Here is a 19676-nt window from a genome sequence, read left to right on the forward strand (position 1 = left end):
GCTTTCATGATCTGATTTTTTAAAAATTCATTTCTCATGTGAATTACTTAGAAGATATCAAAGTAAGTTTGAGTTTATTTAAGATTATTAAGTATATTTGTTATGCAGAGTTGCCGAAGATTCCATTTTTTAGTCTAGCAATTGTAATCTATAGCGTGATGTAGTACATAATTCTGGTAACATCTGATGATGTCATGATAGTATAGAGTTAATTCTTAGCACTTCTCTTTAAAATGGTGCTTTATGATGTGATTCCTTGATTATTTTGAACCATTAGTCAATTCTGTCAGCTTAAAAAATAGACACATTGTGTACCTGCTATTACTGCTTTCTAAAATCCAAGCTTCTCTTACCATCTTAACCTTACCAATTTAAGCTGGGAAACTATTACTTTTATAATGTATTTATATTATTATCATTACATACTCTTTGATAAAGGAAAACAATGAGACTACATTAAATTGTGGCAACTGTGATTAAAGATAAGTCTGTTTTATAAACTTTTCCTAAATGATTATAGTAGAGAATTTCAAGCTATAATTATACCATCCTTTGCTTCTCCTAATGCTGTGATCTATAGCAATAAATACTCTATATTGATACCACTTAATTCTAATGGATGTATACTGAGGCTGGAAACATATTATAGCTTAACATTTAGTGCCTTAATTTTTAAACAGTTTTGAAATTTAAAAAATTGATACGATTGCCTGAATATTCTTCTGTTATTGGACCCATTTCATGCTATAAGATTATTCTCATTTCACATCTTTCCTAAAGATTATTTTGTTCAAAATGTATTTTTACTGACACTTCATTGCTATTTTTGCATAACTGAAAATCTGTCATTTTCATTTTAGCTCAGTTTGGAAACATGAAAACCGTATCAGAGCAACATATTAAAGATTAGTATAGAAACACAAAAAAAATGAAAGAGCCACATGGAGATAAATTTAGTCAAATTATTCAAATGTGCCATTTTAATCCATTAATCTGGTTCGAGGCTGCTTAAGAGAAATATTTCTCTCTGAGTTTTTCTCTTAAAAAAAATGTTGAGAAGAGAAGCATCTCATCTAAAACAATTGCCATGGGGTGTTTTGTTTTTTGAAGAAAAGGGTAAAGCAAGAGCTACTCTAATACTCTACCATAATTTATTCTTAGTCAAAAACAGATTACTATTTACACACTAGGTATTAAAAGCTAGTTATAGTGATTAAAGGTTGTCTTTCTAATGCTGTGTATTAAGATATCCAATACAAAATTTATTTTCAACCTATTTTGGGGCCACAAGGGAAGTTGTTTTTCTTGTGAAGGGAATTCTGTATTTTACTTCATTATTTATAAATATATATATATTTAAAACTATACACACACATACATATAACTGGGAAGAGGAGGATGGGAGTTGGTTGTTTCTTTGAATCCTAATACAGTATGTCTTCTTAATGAACCTGCCGCATTGCCCAGAAAACAGCTCCCTGCAAATAAACATGCTAGAAGTGATTTAGCCACAATGTCCAGACTGTGTAAACATCTAATTATTACAATAAAATTGTCAATAAATTTACATTACTGCTCCCTTTTCAAACGTTAACCAACTTTTTCTTCACTTGATAAAAGGGCATAAATTGTATTTTTATGTGTTGGTGTTTTGTTTTCATTACACTTCTTGCTGCACTCTAGACAAAAGACCTCAAGCCTTAATGCCCTGAGTTATTCCTGGATGAAGAAAACTCCTACAGTTGTTTATTAATGTCATGTGCTGTGTTCCTTTCACGGTGAGACAGACATGGAGCCCTTACGATCTGATCTTTAGTCACGGCATTTTTTAAAAAGCCATAAAGCCTGTAGTATTGTAGTCACTGCAGCTTTAAGAGAGACACAAAGAATTAAGGCCCTTATAATCCACTATTAGAATGGGAATTTAAGTTACATTAGAAGCAAAAGATAAAATGGCAAAATGCAATAATTTCCTTTAATAAAGATTATGTCCAGTTTTCAGAATTATGATATCATGTTGAACATAATTGTGGAATAAGCCCCCACCCCACCAACACACGTATTTCTTATATAACTGGTACATTAACATTAGAAAAGCAGAGTGATATTGAATTCTAATGAGGTCTGGCCTATACGCTCTGCTAGGAGAAGAATGAGGATAATTCATTTGTAAATTTCTAAAAGCACTTGGAAATCCACCGCATCCCCTGGTTTGGCTTCAGCACGTGGTGCCTGAATCATCTGTTCCCTACTTGGAGTTGTTGGGGGGGGGGCGGGGGAAGGTGGGTATTCATCTTTGAACAGCTCTAGCTGGGGAAAATAGTTTAACCACTTTCCTTGCCTAGCTGTTGTTTCCATAATGACTATTTAATATGGTTGCTCTATCTATGCATTTGCTTTACCTATTCTCTTCAAGGATCTTAAAAATTGTGATGCCTGTGTTGGTGACAGTGCACCTCTGTAGAAGCCAAACAAAGAAAACGAAGTGAAATTCAGTAGGGTAAATGTGTTTTCACCATCCTCAGTAAACATGTCGGTTGTAAGTAAACAATCAAATGACAGTGAGGTATTTGTTCATTAAAAAAAAAAGTCTGAAAAATGGTCCATTTGCTCTGATACTGGCTGTTCAGGAAAAACTGCATTCATTTGTGAGTCTTGCTGACATTCTGAGAAAACAGCCCATTTTGGAAACTTATATTTAGTAAAACCAAGGAATGAAAGATTTTAGCAAATTGCCATGTAAAATGATCTGCACAAAAAGGCACTGGGGAAGTGAGCTAAGGCCTGTGCCAAACAGATGGCACCCCTGCTGTGTTTTGATTGAAAAGAAAGGTAACATTTGCAGCCACGTCAAAGAGACAGTGATCAGCTAAACAAATTGGTCTCCAAAGTACCCCATCGCTGGAGCAAACCCCGCTGCAGGGTACAAGCGAGGCTGTATTTCAAAATAATGCTATGTTTGCGTCTTTCCTAAGTGAAGGGATATGTCCCCTTTTCATGCGGCAAAGAGAAGATGAGGTCTTTGTTGAAGTCAACTGCAGTACTATCTGCGGAATAAGCAACAGACCTCAGTAGCACAATTACCCGTTTTCTCTGATCACCACCAAATGCCTGCAAATAATATTTGGGAAGACCCCAATAGCTTTTTATATATTACTCACTTTCCTGTGCCAGGTCTCCAGAGCTTACAGAGAGGAAATTGGTATGCAGCATACAAACAAAAACAACACCAAATCATGACAAAGGCACAGTCTGAGGAGGAGAAAGAAAGAGGAGATCAGGAAAAACTCTCCTTGCACTTGAATTCAGTTGCAAAATACAAACATCAAAAATGGCAAAGTGTGTGTCAGTACGTAAGTTGCGGGGGTGGGGGAGGTTTTTTCTTTGGCTCATCTCAGCTGGCAGCCTTATTCCGCTTCAGTAAAGACAGGGTACAGAAATGTCCTTTGGGTGACATTCAAAACTCGATATAAATCCTCTGCTTTATGAGACTGCAGTGCAATAAATTACTTAGCCTAATTGTAGATGTAATGAATTACCATAATTAGTCATGGGCTACATTAAATTAATCAGCATGGTACATTATTTTGCTAAATTACATCTTTGCCTTCCAAAGCCACCAGTGCAGCAATCAGTGTTTTTTGCAAGAGGGGAATGATGCTATAATGAGAAGCCTTTCTGCTCCTAGAACAGTGACAGGATATGAATTTTGATGGGAAGCAGGAAGGTTTGGAAACACTGGAGTTTCAACTTGTGCCTGAAGTGTCTTTGGTTGCTAATGATACCCCAGTCCTCCTGCAGGGGAGCAGTGGGCTGTAGCTTGCGAAGGTTGTGGAAGATTCCCCTCACAGGGGAAGAAAAACACTTAGATGGTGCTTTAAGGCAAATAATATAGCTGATACAACAAGTCACAAAGCAGTGGGGTGGCAGAAAGATAATGTCTTTGAAAATATTAATAGATTTAGAATGTTCTTTTACATTGGTTGATGAGATTTATAGTTACCAGGTATTTCTTTATGATGATTATTATTATTCATACCGTTTGGATCCAAGATAAAGCCTGTAGCTATTCTTGTTTTGTACTTAAACCTCCAGCTGTTCAAAATCTTGCTTCTGATTCTCAGTGGGTGATCTGGAGGCAACCCACATATGATCTAAATATTATTCACTCTTCAGGAAAATCTTGAGCAGCCGTGGGGTTCGTAGACTCATAATCTGGGTGCTTGCTTTTGTAGAAGGTTTTTTTTTTTTTTTTTTTGCGCTGGGGCCGGAGACACATCCTGATAGATGAGCCATAGAAAATAAGAGGTACTTCACCCGCATTAACTCTTTGTATGAAATATCTTTGTAAGTTCCACTGTTTCGAAAAGCAGTGCTCATTCTCAAACCCAGTTCCCTGCTATGTTGTTATGAAAGAGTTTCTGCAATAAGATTCATTGTCTTGATTCCAGAATAAGCTATTTGGGGTTTGTATAATATTTTTGATAGTATCTTGGTTTATTTTAAAAGAAGAGCTATAACTGACCTGCACATCTGTATAATGGAGATTCAAGAAAGGCTCTCAGGACATACCTGTGTTTTTGTTTATACACTTGTCTGCTCACACCAGAGGAAAACAAGTTATTATCAACTGATTTGGAAACAGTGTTACAGTGGAATGACACGGTGAACGACTATGATATGAACACAATCTTTAAATAGTGGAAGTGAATCAAAACCTAATATCCAAAAGAAATATACAAATAAAGCTTGGTCACAGCTGAAGAAAAATGCATAGGGATGCAGAAAAGCCCTGTATTGTAATTTGTGTTTTTGTCCTGGTGGGAACCCATTTAATTAGTGCAAGAAGGTATTGAATTTTAGCTTATCATGCATATTGTTTTCCAGCTGTACTGAAGATTGCCAAGTTTCTAATGGCCTGACCCTGTTCTGTAAATCAGCAGTAAATTGCGGCATTTACACTGAGCAAAGGCAAAGGGCTCATTCTGTTGGGTTTGTGCTGTCACAGGAACCTGGGCTAAGGGATTAATGGGCTGATGTTAAACATCTGTCCCCTGTCTTTGGGGGGACGTAAACACACAAAGAGGGAATCTAATGCCATCTACTAAAAGATCTTCAATGAGAGGAAGCCCTTGCTAACATTTCCATCCAGTGGCACCTTAGACACATTGCCTCTTTATGCTAAAACCCCACAGCACTAAGGGCCCTATAAATAGTCTCCATGTGACAGCTCAGAGAAGAAGAGAGGTTTCCTCCAGACATTAGTTGTGCTAAAAGATTCATCATTACCTGCAGTCATGAAATAAATCTTTGATACTTACAACTATAATATCCATGCTCTACGTTTTATTGCAGATATAGGTAGACAGTCATTATTTCTGACACTTTCTCAACATTACAAGGGGTACTCTAGGGGGAAAACTAGTGTACGGTGTTACAGAAATAGATTGATATAACCACATAGAAACCAGTTACTTTACTGAGCCATTGTAACCAATACAATATTCCCTTAATGACATTAAACAGTCACATAGATTCCAAATTCAATGTAGGACTCTTATCTACAAACAACCTCAGTTATCTACAAATTAAGTTGCCAAGAGGGAAATTTATTTTTTTTTTTTACATCATACAATAGTTTACAAGAAATATATTCCTGAATGACAATAATTTTTTTAGCATTCAAGTTTATTTTTATTTAAGGGACATTAAAACAAGACAATGGTCAACAGCAATCACTTTATGGCACTTGTGGGGCATTAGAAATCAGTATGTTGAGAAGCCTCCGGTTAAGAAGACTTGGAGTGGTTACTGTACAGTAGATATTAGTGTCACATAAATTGCAATAACATGATTTATCATACAGAAGAGGTGTTAAAGTTGTCTCTGGCCATGAGCTATTTAAGAGAGAGGCTCTTGCACGATGTTTTTGAGCCCAGCAAGGGAGTTATGGAATCCTGTAAGAGTTCCTTCTTACCTGTAAGTCACTGCTTTCAGCAGTGGTGATCTCCTCAAAACTCCCGAGCAATAGTAGGCACAGGATTTCAACTTTTAGTTACATCACTTGTTCCTTGTCTCTCTTATTTGCGATGAGCATATTAGAGGCCAGAGGCTACAATGTGGGAAGAGGATTTGTGTACTTCAAGAATTGTGCAGTTGAGTTGGTGTGATTGGGAGAAGCATGGTGACTTCCTGCTAGGGCAGGACTCTCATGGAACTCTTCAGTTGCTGAACTGACTGCCACATGCTTTACCACAGCAGCTCTAAGAGGCCATCTGATACACCTGGGGACCACCTGATATCACCAACCGGTCCCTGGATGACTGAATTCAACTAGTAGTGGCCACTTCTGAAAAGAGTTACCAATTCAAAAGGAATCTTTGGGTTTGCATATTTAAAGCCAAGATAATTATTGGTAGTGTCTGCATAACAAATTTAATTTCAATTAGACTGTTTTCTAAATTAAAACTATTGCTTGTGTGTAATGAGTATTCCTATTTTTTAAGTGTGTTTTTAACGTTTTTATTCTAAGAACATTAAGAGCGTTGAACAAAAGATTGTCCAGTTACTGTACAATGGTAGCAAATATGCCGAGTCTTTCATTTCTGTGGGAACAAGTGGGGGCCAGTGGAGCAGGGCTGTGAAGGCTGATTGTTGCAGAGATCTTCGACACCATACTAGAGGGGACAACATTTACAGTTGTACAGTTATAGAAGAGTAGTTTTTTTGTTGTTGTTTTTCTTTTAATTTTCAAGAAACATTGCAAGAGGTTATCCAAACATTTGTTCATGGCTTAATACCTATAACATTTGATAATGCTGTATTTCTTGTGTTGAAATATAACAGCATAATGTTGAGACTTCTACCCATATTTAGGCTACTGAATAAAATTAAAAACATAATATGGCCTTCTGATAGCATATAAAAAGATTGATTGTGCAAGAAAACATTTGCCATGGTACAGAGGATCATTTTACCATTCTCAGGCAGATTTGAGAATTATGCAATTGAATGGAAAAATCAAACCGGAGATCCTTCCTTCCTTCCTGTGCAAACTGGTTTCCATGGCTTTCATAGTCTGGCAGTTGGGGCTGCCGTTATTGTTGATTGCAAGGCATTTGCTTTTGTTTTTGGTTTGTGCTGGCATCGTGTCTGAAGCAGCTTAGGAAAAGTGAATATTCATACGTGTTCTCCCCATCTGACACCGTGTCACCACTCTCAGGCCTCTCCAGAGTGTTGCTTCTTTCTTTGTATCTGGAGAGAAGCAATTTAAAAAAAAATCACTTGCTAAAATGGATCTTGGATGTTCGTTTCCTATTTTCTAAAAGCAGGTTGGCTATTTTGCCCTTGAGCCTTAAGAAATGTTGCTGATTGGCTGTTTGTTATTTTTAAATAATATATGGCATGTATCCAAGTAAGCATTCCAATGACCTCGACAATAAAATGTGATTCTTGGCTGCAAGGTCTATTGGGGGATGGCAGGCTGCCAGCCACTCATACATCATTTACAGGTGGCTGTTTCTGACGGGCCAGTGTTAGTTATTGTAAATGAGTGACAGTCCCTATAACTCACCTGTAAGGCCCACTCCACTGGCCCAAAGCATCCAAGATCCCTGCCCTCTTTAGCACACGTGCTCGTCTATCATGAAGACCCTCACACCCAGACCCTCACATGCACGCTGCTGCCTGCACAGGCTCATCAGTACGTGGAGCTACCTTGTATGTGATTGACGATAATTAGGTTTCAACTGCCTTCTGATGCAGAAATACACACCATTACTGCATGGCCAATTCGGCTCCTGCAATCTTGCCTCTGAAAGGGTATTGATTCACTCTTTCACATTTTTAAAAGGTCATGGCAATAATTCCATCTGAACTGTGCTAAGTGAAAATAGTTTGTAGAAATAATATGGTTGCTTCTTAGTACCATTGTAATTGAAAGCCACAGTGACTTGTTTTCTTTAGTATACTTTAATTACATATGTCACTTTGCTCCCTCTTACGCTGATGAAGTGTTTGTAAAGTTATAACCAGGCGACCCTTTCTGTTAATGCTTTCTGACTTTTTTGGCCAAGAAGACTTTTTTGTTTTCCTACTGTGTAAGGTGAAGCCTAACCAAGCACTTGGGTCACACTGCCTTATTAATTTAAGAATTGAAAAGAGAAGACATGAACCTTTTCCTGGGGTCTGTCATCTGCCTGCCTGTTTTAATAAGATTAGAATATATTGGCTCTGGTGAACAGGATGCTAAATTTGCTTACTTTCTGAAAAATTTTATTGTAAACAGCCTTTTCTGGGTTGGCTGAAAAATATTATCCTCGATCGTTATCAGAACATAATAAAATGAGTTTGTTACGAGAGCACATAGCTCCTGTAGCATAACCACCCTAGCAAGTGACAGGAACCTGTGAATGAGACAGCATAAATCGCCAGGATACTCAGACCGCAGTTTGAGGCTTTTTCCTACGTCTTCAGTGTTTCTGAGGTGAAGGAGTTTTAAAGTGCTTGAATTGCATGTTTTGGGAAAGTGGGTGATCAGATTTTATGCTCTGAGCTACCCCGTGTCTCTCTCCCAGTTAGAGGGGGTGGAGTCTCAGCTGTTTCTAGTCTCGGAAATGAGCCAGTCATTGTACTTGCAAACTAAGAGGCATATTCCCATTGAGAGCACGGGGATTTACGCACATAATTACCATTAATGCTGATGGCATTTATGTCTGTACAGCCCCACACATCAAGATGAGAATATATTTCCACGTCTTCATGCTGTGAAAGTCCATTTAATATCATTCATTTTACAACTTATTTTTAAAGATGATGTCCATATTCTGTCATGGCATACATACGCCTAGTTAAAAGTAAATGTGGGAAATATTGGGAAGAGATGTGATAGCTAAACTTGTTCATGTAGATGAAATATTGCTGAACTCAGATCCATTCATACTCTTTAAACACAACGCTCTATTCGGCTTTGAAACTGCTGGCACACTTTTCATACTGCTATAAATTTGTCAGCCTAATGGGACATTTTGTAGATGTTTTCCTTTTTAAGTGCTTTAACAGGAGTAGGTATTCCATTGATCCAAAAACCCAGCTCAGCGTTTCATTTCTTAGAGATGAGAATCATACATTTAATGTCTTCTCAGAAATTAAGTGGTGGATGGTACCCTTCATCTCTTCAAGGATAGAAAATTTGCTCCCCACCGAACCTGTTCTCATGGGCCTCTGGGAACATCTCGAGAGTGGGGCATGGTTTGCAGCTGAAAGCAGCAGTGGTCCTCAGCAGCTGAGGCTGTTTCCTCTCTTCATTGATTATGTAGTCGTCTATATGCATCAGACCCAGGAGCCTATTGAAAGGTGTCTTCATGTCTATGCTGGCCAAGCAAATTCAGATCCAGGTCTTGATTTATCTTTCCAAGGACTTTGGCCATTAAAAGAAAATAATGGATCTATCCCGACTGTCCAGTCTCTGAAGCCCTGATCTTTTCAGCAAACCAAAAGCAAAGGGGCTCTGCATTTATTTTATTTTATTTTATTTTACTTTTTTTGAGATGGAGTTTTGCTCTTGTTACCCAGGCTGGAGTGCAATGGCACGATCTTGGCTCACCGCAACCTCTGCCTCCCAGGTTCAAGCGATTCTCCTGCCTCAGCCTCCCGAGTAGCTGGGATTACAGGCATGTGCCACCACGCTAATTTTGTATTTTTAGTAGAGACAGGGTTTCTCCATGTTGGTCAGGCTGGTCTTGAACTCCCAATCTCAGGTGATCCACCCGCCTTGGCCTCCCAAAGTGCTGGGATTACAGGTGTTAGCCACCGCTTCCAGCTGAGGGGCTCTGCATTTAAAACACAGACATAAGAAGGGGACAGGAGTGCTGAGGTCTTTCCTGAGGACACCCTTCAGGTCTGCTCCATAGGTATACACAACCTTCTCTTGGGGAAAGAGAAGAACTTTACAGCATCTCAGAAGGCTACTCAAAGGGGTAGGGTCACTTATAAATTAACTAAAGATGCCCAATAGTGCCAGCTGGGTGACCTCAGGGAGACCACTGGACCTCTCTGAGCCTGTTTTCTCACTGATAAAATTGAACAGAATGAATACCAGGTGTTTTACCTGATTAAAACTTTATAACCAGTGCCATGTTGTGTTTGGCTTTTATAAGTATTGAGATTACAGTGAATTATAATGAATAACCAGAAGGAAATACTGATTTCCAAGGGTTTAAGTAGATGGGGAGGACAGACTGCTTTAACACAACACATTTGTAGTGCAGATAAGATGTAGTCTCACAGCCTAATTCCCATGCCCACCCCTCATCCTGATACATGATTACATTGCATTCAACTTGGTGACTTGTCTATTAGCAGCTTGGCCGCAGAAGCTGCTGTCAGTGGTGTTGACATTAAATTCCATGGGGCAGAAGGCAGTGGGCCCTTTGGGATGGAAACTGTTCCAACTCTACCATCTTTCCTGGCATGACCAAATTGGTAGGCAGGGATTGCTTTACCTTTCTTGCCCAATCACCAACATCCTCTGGGCTGTTTCCTCTTAAGCTCACCATTTTCAAAATTGTGCTGATCCCATAATTATTTTTAGCCCAAAGGCATTGCCCTCCAGATTTCCCTGATTCTAGTAAAACGTTGTTTTTACCTAGTGCCCTAGACGCTTGTTTTGTAAGTTCATGGCCTATTCCCTCCACATATGGTACATGTGTTTTGTAAAAGACCATTACTTCATTTTAATAATGTGGGTTATCTTGTTCTCATTTTTAGAAATAGGGCTACTCCAGCATTAATTCAACAATAATATGCATCAACATTGGGCAAGGACTTGGGGATAGAGTTGAATGAAACACTTCCCATGACTTCTAGGTATAAAATAGTTAACACTCGTATAACGTCTAACAATTTCAAAGGACTTCCATCCACATTTTCTCATGTGCTTTCCACAACAATTTGGCCAGGTAAGCAGAGCAGATGATATTATTTCCATTTCAGAGAAAAACTAGGCAATTGTTCAGGTTCCCACGGGTTAGCAGTGTTGAGTACCACCTCAAATTCTTCTGGCCACAGACCTCTTGCTCCTACCTCTCCACCATGTGCCTACCCAAAGCCATAGCCAAGACAGAGTATTCTTAGTAAACCCTTCCCGATGTGTTTCCTGCTTCTGAGATGTATCTAACACTGTGAGAGATAAAACGATGGTGATTGAAGGAGGTGGTTAAGGTGTTCAACCCAAGTCTACCTATGCCATGGCTGTTGGATTGGTGCCTCCTTTGGGTGATGAGGCCGTGGCGGCCCATCCACTGCCTGAAGTTTCTAATCCAGTTGCATACTTTCTTGAACTTACACCATTGAAAAATATCAAGGTCAGAATATGATTGAAGAAACTTCTTCCTCTCTTTTAAGTTACCACAATTACATGATATTGTTTTGCACTGAAGAAGGTTCTCTTAAAAATGAGGTTGAGATCCCTAAAGAAATTGCTTCAATCAGCAGCAGGGCTTAATGACTGTTAATGGGAAGTGGAGATAGGATAGTAAGTGTTACTTTGATTAATAAGAGAACTGCAGAGAATTTAAATTGTGCCACTGATGGATTATTTTCTTCAAGCTTGATAAGCACTTCTCATTTGTTCTTAAATTTGGTCAATACTGTTAAAGGCAGCAAAATGAAGTATAATTAATTCTATTACTGCTACTCAGACCAAGTGTTACTAAGAAACAGATTATGATGCCAACAACAGTGGGAGTCACAGTGCTGACAGTTTCATTCTTTGAATACCTGTCATTGCTTATTAGCCTGAAAGAATGAACAAAATAATTCTGTATTCCGATTTTGAGATACCTAAAACCATTTTTTTTTCATGTGTGTGTGTTCCACTGACCATAGTATAGGAAATATCAATGAGATGATCAACTGACACCAAAATTATCCTGTATTGGAAGTATAGAGAGTAAATAAAAGATTGAGCCAATCAGTTAAAACATTAAGAGCTGATGCTCATTTTGAATTAATCACTAAGAAAATGGGATATTGATTTGATGTTGAATGGCTGTTGAAAGCTTTACATATTTCCTCTTTTCCAAAGATTCTGCCCCATATTAATAAGCCAGGCTTTACTTTTCTTAGTAATTTTATTCAGAGCTGTTGATATGCAGATGACATTTAGAGCAAAGATACTTTAGTAGACAATTTTATTTGCTATGAATGCTAATGCCTAGGACACTAGACAGATCCTTTCCCTTGTTTTCTGCTAATAGCAGGATGCATCAATATTTTCAAAACAGGTTTTTCTTCTTGACCCCTTTAAAATCTATCCCTATCCATTTAAGAGATACAAATCACTCTATAAGTCATGCTAAAAGTCATGACTGAATGTGGGCTGATATATACAAGGTCTTACCTACTAGTTTTTAGCTTCTTAATTCAATGACTCTTAGCCTGGCAGTTCATACTCTGAGGCATCTCTGCTTAATTCAAAGAGTGCTTGCATGCCTTAAAATGAAAGAGATTAGTTACACTTTATTTTTTGAAAGAAAATATGCAATACATCAGTCCTGTTTCATAGAAACCCCTAAATAACAGCAGGATTTTACAACTTCAGAAAAACTGGGCATCAGACTGAACATGTGTCCTTCTGTTCACTGTTTCTAATTCCAAGTTTTGCGTTTCTCCCAAGTGTATAAAGTTACTAGGTGAGTAATCTAGGGTTAATATAAAATCTAAGTATGGTTGGTTCCTAGTGCAGTTATAAAGTTTCTCTGAAGTTCTAATTCCATTAATAAAAATGTAAACCTTGTCTATTATGAATTGAGAACCAATTCTCTTGCCCAGATGTCCCATAAACATAATTTCTGAAGATGGGAAAATTATAGGAAGAACATTTCAGACCAGAATGTGAAAGTCAAGCCATGCTAGAAGAGCTTGTCTGCAGAGCATGTCTTTGGAGACAGAGTCCAGGGCATGAGAAGGTGCCCTGAGCCATCAGACTGCCAGTAGCCCTAGATCTGGGGGTACTTAGGCTACTGCACAGCACGGAACAACCTTGACCCAGCCTCTTGATCTCCATGAGACTAAGTTTCCTTCTCTGTAAGGTTAAGGGTTGGCGCAACTGATCTCCCAGGTTCTTTCACCCTTGAAAACACTGGTCTTTGTGTAAAGCTTGTGCATAAGATATTCAGATGATCCTTTTAAAGCTGTTTGCTCAAAATGATGTAGTCTGTATAGTCACTAGAAATGCCTGCTGTGCTTTAAGCTCATGTTCTCCCAGTGAAGATAATAATTCATTCTTCAGAGGTTGAGTGGCCCCCGCCACATACCAGGCCTGTGCTGGGATTCCATGCAGGACATGAGGAAGCCAGGGTTGTTTCTGCCCTCAGGGAGCTTCCTCGCTGAGGGTGGGGGAGGCAAATAACAAGTGCACACACCAGCATGTAACAGAAAAGATTCCTTCAGATAAGTCCACTGAAGAAATGCAAGCCAAGAAATGTGATCAAATATGGTCAGAGAAGGGCTCTCTGGCAATGGGAAACTGAGAGAGAAAAACTAACCAGCAGAGGTGGGTGAGGGGAAATGGAAAGGGTAATTCAGCCTTCCTTGCCTCAGTGCAGAAAGTAGCATGACATGCATCTGCATTGTCTTAACACCTGGTCAGGTTTTCTTTCTTTCTTTCTTTCTTTCTTTCTTTCTTTCTTTCTTTCTTTCTTTCTTTCTTTCTTTCTTTCTTTCTTTCTTTCTTTCTCTCTCTCTCTCTTTCCTTCCTTCCTTCCTTCCTCCTTTCCTTTCCTTTCCTTTCCTTTCCTTTCCTTTCTTTCTTTCTCTCTCTCTCTCTCTCTCTCTTTCTCTCTCTCTCTCTCTCTCTCTCCTTCCTTCCTTCCTCCTTTCCTTTCCTTTCCTTTCCTTTCCTTTCCTTTCCTTTCCTTTCCTTTCCTTTCCTTTCCTTTCCTTTCCTTTCTTTCTTTCTTTCTTTCTTTCTTTCTTTCTTTCTTTCTTTCTTTCTTTCTTTCTTTCTTTCTTTTCTTTGGCAGAGTTTTGCACTTGCCACCCAGGCTGGAGTTGCAGTGGCGCGATCTCAGCACCTGCCACCACATCCAGCTAATTTTTGTTTTTTTAGTAGAGATGGGGTTTCATCATGTTGCCCAGGCTTGTCTTGAACTCCTGACCTCAGGTGATCCATCCACCTCGGCCTCTTAAAGTGCTGGGGTTACTGTGCCTGGCCCAGTTTTCCTTTTCTATTAAACATACTTGAAATGTGCTCCTGCTAATTCAAGAAAAACCAAGCTGAGAAACGATTGTTTCTATTGCTTTTAATCCAATCATTCCCAAACATAGCAATTCGAGTCATTTTGACTTTGGTTTTCCAGATTGCTGCAGACAATTCAAGTTTTAAAAACTTCAACTTGGATTATTTCCATTCATACTGTATCTCTGTGTTTGCCCAGAGAATTTGGTACAACGTATGACTTTAGAATTACTGTATAATGCTCAGAGGTGTGAAACGCCATTTCGAGTAATGCCTTTCTTCAGTTAATGTAGATAAATATTGATGGCAGGCAGCAGTAAAACAAGTCATTAAATTCTTCAGTGCAAGTGTGTCCCACATATTGCTGCAAGCTACAAAAATCACACCAGGCTCCAAGAAAACCACTGCCTGTGATTACAGAGCACTTACATTTCCAGCTTTCACATTCCAGACTGGAATGCAAGGGAGTTTGGATGAGTCACAGGGACCAAGAACCGATGTAAAGGGGTAGGGAGTGGGGCTCAGATTGCCCTGCTGGTCTATTCTATCCACTGTTCTTTTCTGTCCACCCTAATGAATTCCTGGGTGAGCCAGAAACCTTTGAAAAATGGCTATCAGCTACAGATGGGAGGTCTGATGCTCTGAAAACAAAGAAACTTTAAACTGGTAACCCTATAAAACCAGCTGAAGATTTGGAGGAGCAATAAACCCCTTCCTCTGCTACTGTTTTGATGATTTGACCTCCGTGGCTGTCGTGGTGATGCAGAACCTGCTTGGGTCTCACAGAAGCATGGGGGTGCTTATAGGGTCAGATAACATGTTTGCTGCCTGAGTCTTAGGATGAAAAATGAAAGGAATTGTTTCCTCATTTGATAACGCCACCCTCAAGGATTCCAGCCTGGTATAGATTGTGAAGCTCCATAGCGTGGTGAATGCTTTCTTCAAGGTGTTTTTAATGGGCCCTGGGTTGTCAAAGACACCACTCATAATGAGACCGAGAGCCCCGCGTGCAGGGAAGGCTCTGTAATGAGGGAGGAGGACGATTTGTTACAGTTATGTGGTTACTTGGCCATAATATCTTTTTGAGGCTTATTAAATCATATAAAATTTCAATTCACACAGTAATATTCTATAAAAGATGGAGCACACAGAAGTAATAAGTATGACAACATTTCTTTCTTTATGAATCATATTGTTGATTGCGTTAACACTGTCACATCCAGCGGCAGGGTTATTTATGTCAGGACAGTAATTTTCCATCTCCAACTTAATTTTGTAAAAGTTAATTACAAATTAGAATGAAATAAATGTAGTTATGGAAGGCAGGGAAGTGCTGGAATAGATGTTATTGGGGAAAATATTTACACAGGCTGCTGCTTGTGGAGATCATTGTGCTGAACCCAGCGGCTGGCAGGGAACCCCACATCACCCATTTGTTGGGTAAGGAGAAGCTCTTGGCTTTCTCTACCAGAAAATGAACTGTTCTTGGAAGAATATAAGGTCTCAGCTGTCATCCTAGTGAAACTCTTTCCTTTCCTAGTCTGGCCACTGGGGCCCAGACAGGTCATAAGACTTGCCACAGTCACCGGCAAGATCATGACAGCACGAGGATGAGAATTCAGGGCCCTTGACACTAGGGCAGTCAACTTTCACTTCACTTTAATGTGGATGTATTTTTGTTTCTGCCTTTAAAGTGTGGGAAGAGGAGGCTTAAAGGAGGAGGAAAGTTTCTCCAAATTCCCCCTCAAGACAACCGTGCCTGGAGAGATGGAAAATCAAAATACACGTATCCCTCAGGTGGGGACCTTCTCAGTTGAATTCCTCTTCCGTCTTGTCACTGCCATTGGTAACAGCAAAGTTTCTTAGACAGACTTCCTGCCAAAGCAACCTGGCAGAAGGGCGGCTTACACTGCGGCAGGCTTCACTCCAGCCAGCCCTGACCCCAGAGAGAAAGGAGCACCTGAGAGGAGAGCCAAAGCAGAAGTGGTAAGCGCTCTGGGTCCCTGGATAGGAAACCCCGGCCCTTCATTTACTTCCCCAGTCGTTTCTCCAGTGCTCAGTTCACTTTCCCTGGACTCACTCAAGTGTGTCTGTGCCTGGTCGCTGCAGAGGCCAGCGAGCTCTATGACACGCGCTTACTTTCCTCCACATCCACTTCGCTCTTTCCAATCAAATGCGCTCTCTCTTTTCCTTCCCGTCCTCACCATCACACTTGACCCACTCAGGGGGTCTTTGAAGTATCATGACTGACTCACTAGGTGAAAGACTTTTATATTTCGTTTTTAATAGAGCAAAAGTGACTCTAAATTTGTTAATATTCTTTAGGTTACATAGGACAAATTACAGATAAGTGAATCAGTAATGAAATTTGTAATGAGAATTTCTCAAGTATGAAATGTTGGCGCAAGGAAAGTTAATTGCGGGATTTTACAGCCATTATAGTTTATATCATAAATGCAAAAATGACTAGGGCCATTTAATTACAGTAGGAACACACTAAATTTTTATGGAGTGCCATTTTGTTAAAGAGGTACTCGGAGCATTAAGAGCCAATACCTCCTAACAGTGGGTCCAGGTAGCTTTTGAAACATCAAATAAATATGCTATTGCTACAAAATTGTTCCTTAGATACTATAATTGACACAATGACTAATGAGACGGGTTTATTCTCACAGCTTCACGCACTCAATTTACAGTGTCTGAAAGTTATTTTTTTCTGCCATCCATAGACCTGGAAGGAACTAGAAAAATCCCTCTTGGAAAACACTATCTCTGCTGCTTCTCTAATTAACCTTCAAAAATGCATTTTGAAATATAGAAGTTGGTGCCTGGCATAGAAATTGGATTGTCTCGGGAAAAAAAAAAGACCGAAGTGCTAATTTGTTTCTTATTAAATATCTGACATGTCAAAATTACAGGCATTTAATGTTTTGGAGCCTTTCAACAGGGCTCAGGGACAGCTCTTCTTGCAGGCGAGGCTTAGTGGGGTAGTTGTGGGTACCAGTTCTCCCAGGAATTAGTGCCCAGGCTGCCTCTTCACGCCCCCACCCCCCATCCAGCCTGTGTGCTGTGGGCATCAAGCCCCCTTTTCTCTAGGGGAAGGAGGCTGTCTAAGGGGACAGACATGGGGTTCTGTGCCTCCCCATCATGAGCTTGGGGGACGCATCCCCTCCTTCTTACCCCAGGCCTCAGGAGCCCCCAGAATGGAAAGTTTTCATGGGGATTAGCGTTATATTCACTCAGGACCCCTGAGAATATTTCAGATTATTCTGGAAACCAAGGGTGTCCCCCCCACCTTCCGTTATTCAGTGAAGTCCTGGGGAGGAGACTCTTTTAAACAGTATTCCTTTCCCCGTCAAAAACAAATGAAGGACATGTGTGGTCCCCGGTTTAACCACTGGAGCTGAAATTCAGGTACTCTTGGTTTGGGAAAACCTGCATTCAAACCCTGCTTGATCGTACAGTAACTGTGAACTTTGAGCTTCTGTGTCTGAGTAGGAAAAAACTCAAATGATTTTTCCTCTCCCCTCACACCACAACGATCCACACAGAAGACTTCTCGACCAAACATGTGGAGATTTCTCCCCACCAACAAGCAATCAGTTCTGCAGCGGACACCAGCTGAGGGGCCTCCAATCCAGTTCTGACATGACACACCCGGAGACCACAGATGATCCCACTGAGACCGAGGACTCAGTCCCACAAGACTCACCTCACTTCCGGTGCTGATCCCCAGGCCCCAGGTTGTCTCTCCTGTGCTTCTGACTGACCGGCTATAAATTGGGGATCCCATCATCCCCTCCTTGGGTTTGATCAATTTGCGAGAGTGGCTCACGGAGCTCAGCAAAACACTTACGTTAACCGGTTTATCATACAGAACAGTAGGAAAGATACAGGTGAAGACGCATAGGAGAAGGCACATGAGGAGCGCAGAGCTCCCAGCCCTCCCCGGTGCACCACCCTCCACATCTCCACATGCTCAGCCATCCCGAAGCTCATCCTATCCCATCCTGTTTGGCCTTTATGGAGATATCACTGGACAGGCGTGATGGAAGCATGGACAACCACGTGGAAAGGTGACTGGACACAAAGGGCACCATCCAGCACTAACAGATGGAGTGCGGAACCCAGCAGGGCCTGTCTGTCCAGATCCTTCTTGGCCTCTCCGTGTGGCTTTCCTTCCCCAGGGATGGGGCGGGACCCCTTCTGAAATGGGGCTCTTATGACCTACGGTCAGGCAAGGTAGGTCAGAAATTTTCTTTAGGGTCAGCTCCAAGAGAGGTGGGGGAATATTCCTGCCTTGGGGAGAAAAGGAGTGGGAAAAGGAGGGCAGGAGAAAGTCGAGAGAGGGGTTCCGTTTTCTGAGGCCTAAAGCACCCAACATGATAACAAAAGGGCTATGGGAGTTATGGGCCAGGAATCATGGACAAAACCATTCTATCCTATGTCTATACCTAGCTATACATACACTATATATGCACATACACACTCACACATCACACACGCATACAACCCACATACACACACATCACACACATACACATCACACACACACCACACAGACAGCACACACACTCACATATACATCACACACACCACACACATACACACAACACACACACATATACATCACATGCACACACACATACACATCACACATATTCATACCGCATACACTCACACACCACACGCACATCCACCACACACACACACATACATACACTCACATACGCATCACACATTGCACTCACATACACACACGTATACCACACACACATACACATGCATGTGTGCCCACACTTGGAGTGAATCCTTGGCATTGTGAAGTATGCTCCCCAAGCCCTTCATTAATTCCCCAAATTGCAATATTAACCATGGAAACATGGCCATATAAAGTCACAGTGTCCTCATCTGAAAAATGAGAAAGTAATCACGATACGTGTTTCGCAAGGTCATTGTGAGAATCTGATAATTTAGTGAAGAGTTTGTAAATATAAAAGCAGGATAGCACATGTCCCTACCAGCATTATTCACAGTAGGCAAGGGATGGAGACTGCTGCAGTATCCACCCACCGATAAATGAATAAGCAGCATGTGATATGTATAGGTGCTCCTCGGTACTCACAGGGAATTGGTTCCAGGAACAACCACAGACACCAAAATCTGTGGATATGAAATGGTGTACCATTTGCGTGTAAACTATGTACATTCTCCCAAATACTTTAAATCATCTCTAGATTACTTATAATGCCTCATACAATATAAATGCTGTGTAAATAATTGTTATATGGTATTGTTTAGGGAATAATAGCAAGAAAAGAAAAAAGTTTGCACATGTTCAGTACAGATGCAATTTATATGTGTGTATATATATGTAAATATATGTGTGTGTGTGTGTGTGTGTATATATATATATATATATATATATTTTTTTTTT

At 40.3% G+C, this 19676-nt stretch overlaps 1 protein-coding gene across 1 annotated transcript in view; it reads right to left on the reverse strand.

Moving 5' to 3' along the window:
* Positions 1–15019: 15019 nt before the first annotated feature.
* Positions 15020–19676, reverse strand: part of LINC02860 (long intergenic non-protein coding RNA 2860) — a 7336-nt gene continuing 2679 nt past the window's right edge. The window contains exon 3 of the mRNA XM_017855976.1: positions 15020–15260. Within this exon, the coding sequence (XP_017711465.1) occupies positions 15020–15260 (241 nt within the window). The remainder of the gene's footprint in view (positions 15261–19676) is intronic.

The sequence above is a fragment of the Rhinopithecus bieti genome, unplaced genomic scaffold, assembly GCF_001698545.2.
Source record: "Rhinopithecus bieti isolate Rb0 unplaced genomic scaffold, ASM169854v2 scaffold_40559, whole genome shotgun sequence".
In the NCBI taxonomy this organism is placed as follows: domain Eukaryota; kingdom Metazoa; phylum Chordata; class Mammalia; order Primates; family Cercopithecidae; genus Rhinopithecus; species Rhinopithecus bieti.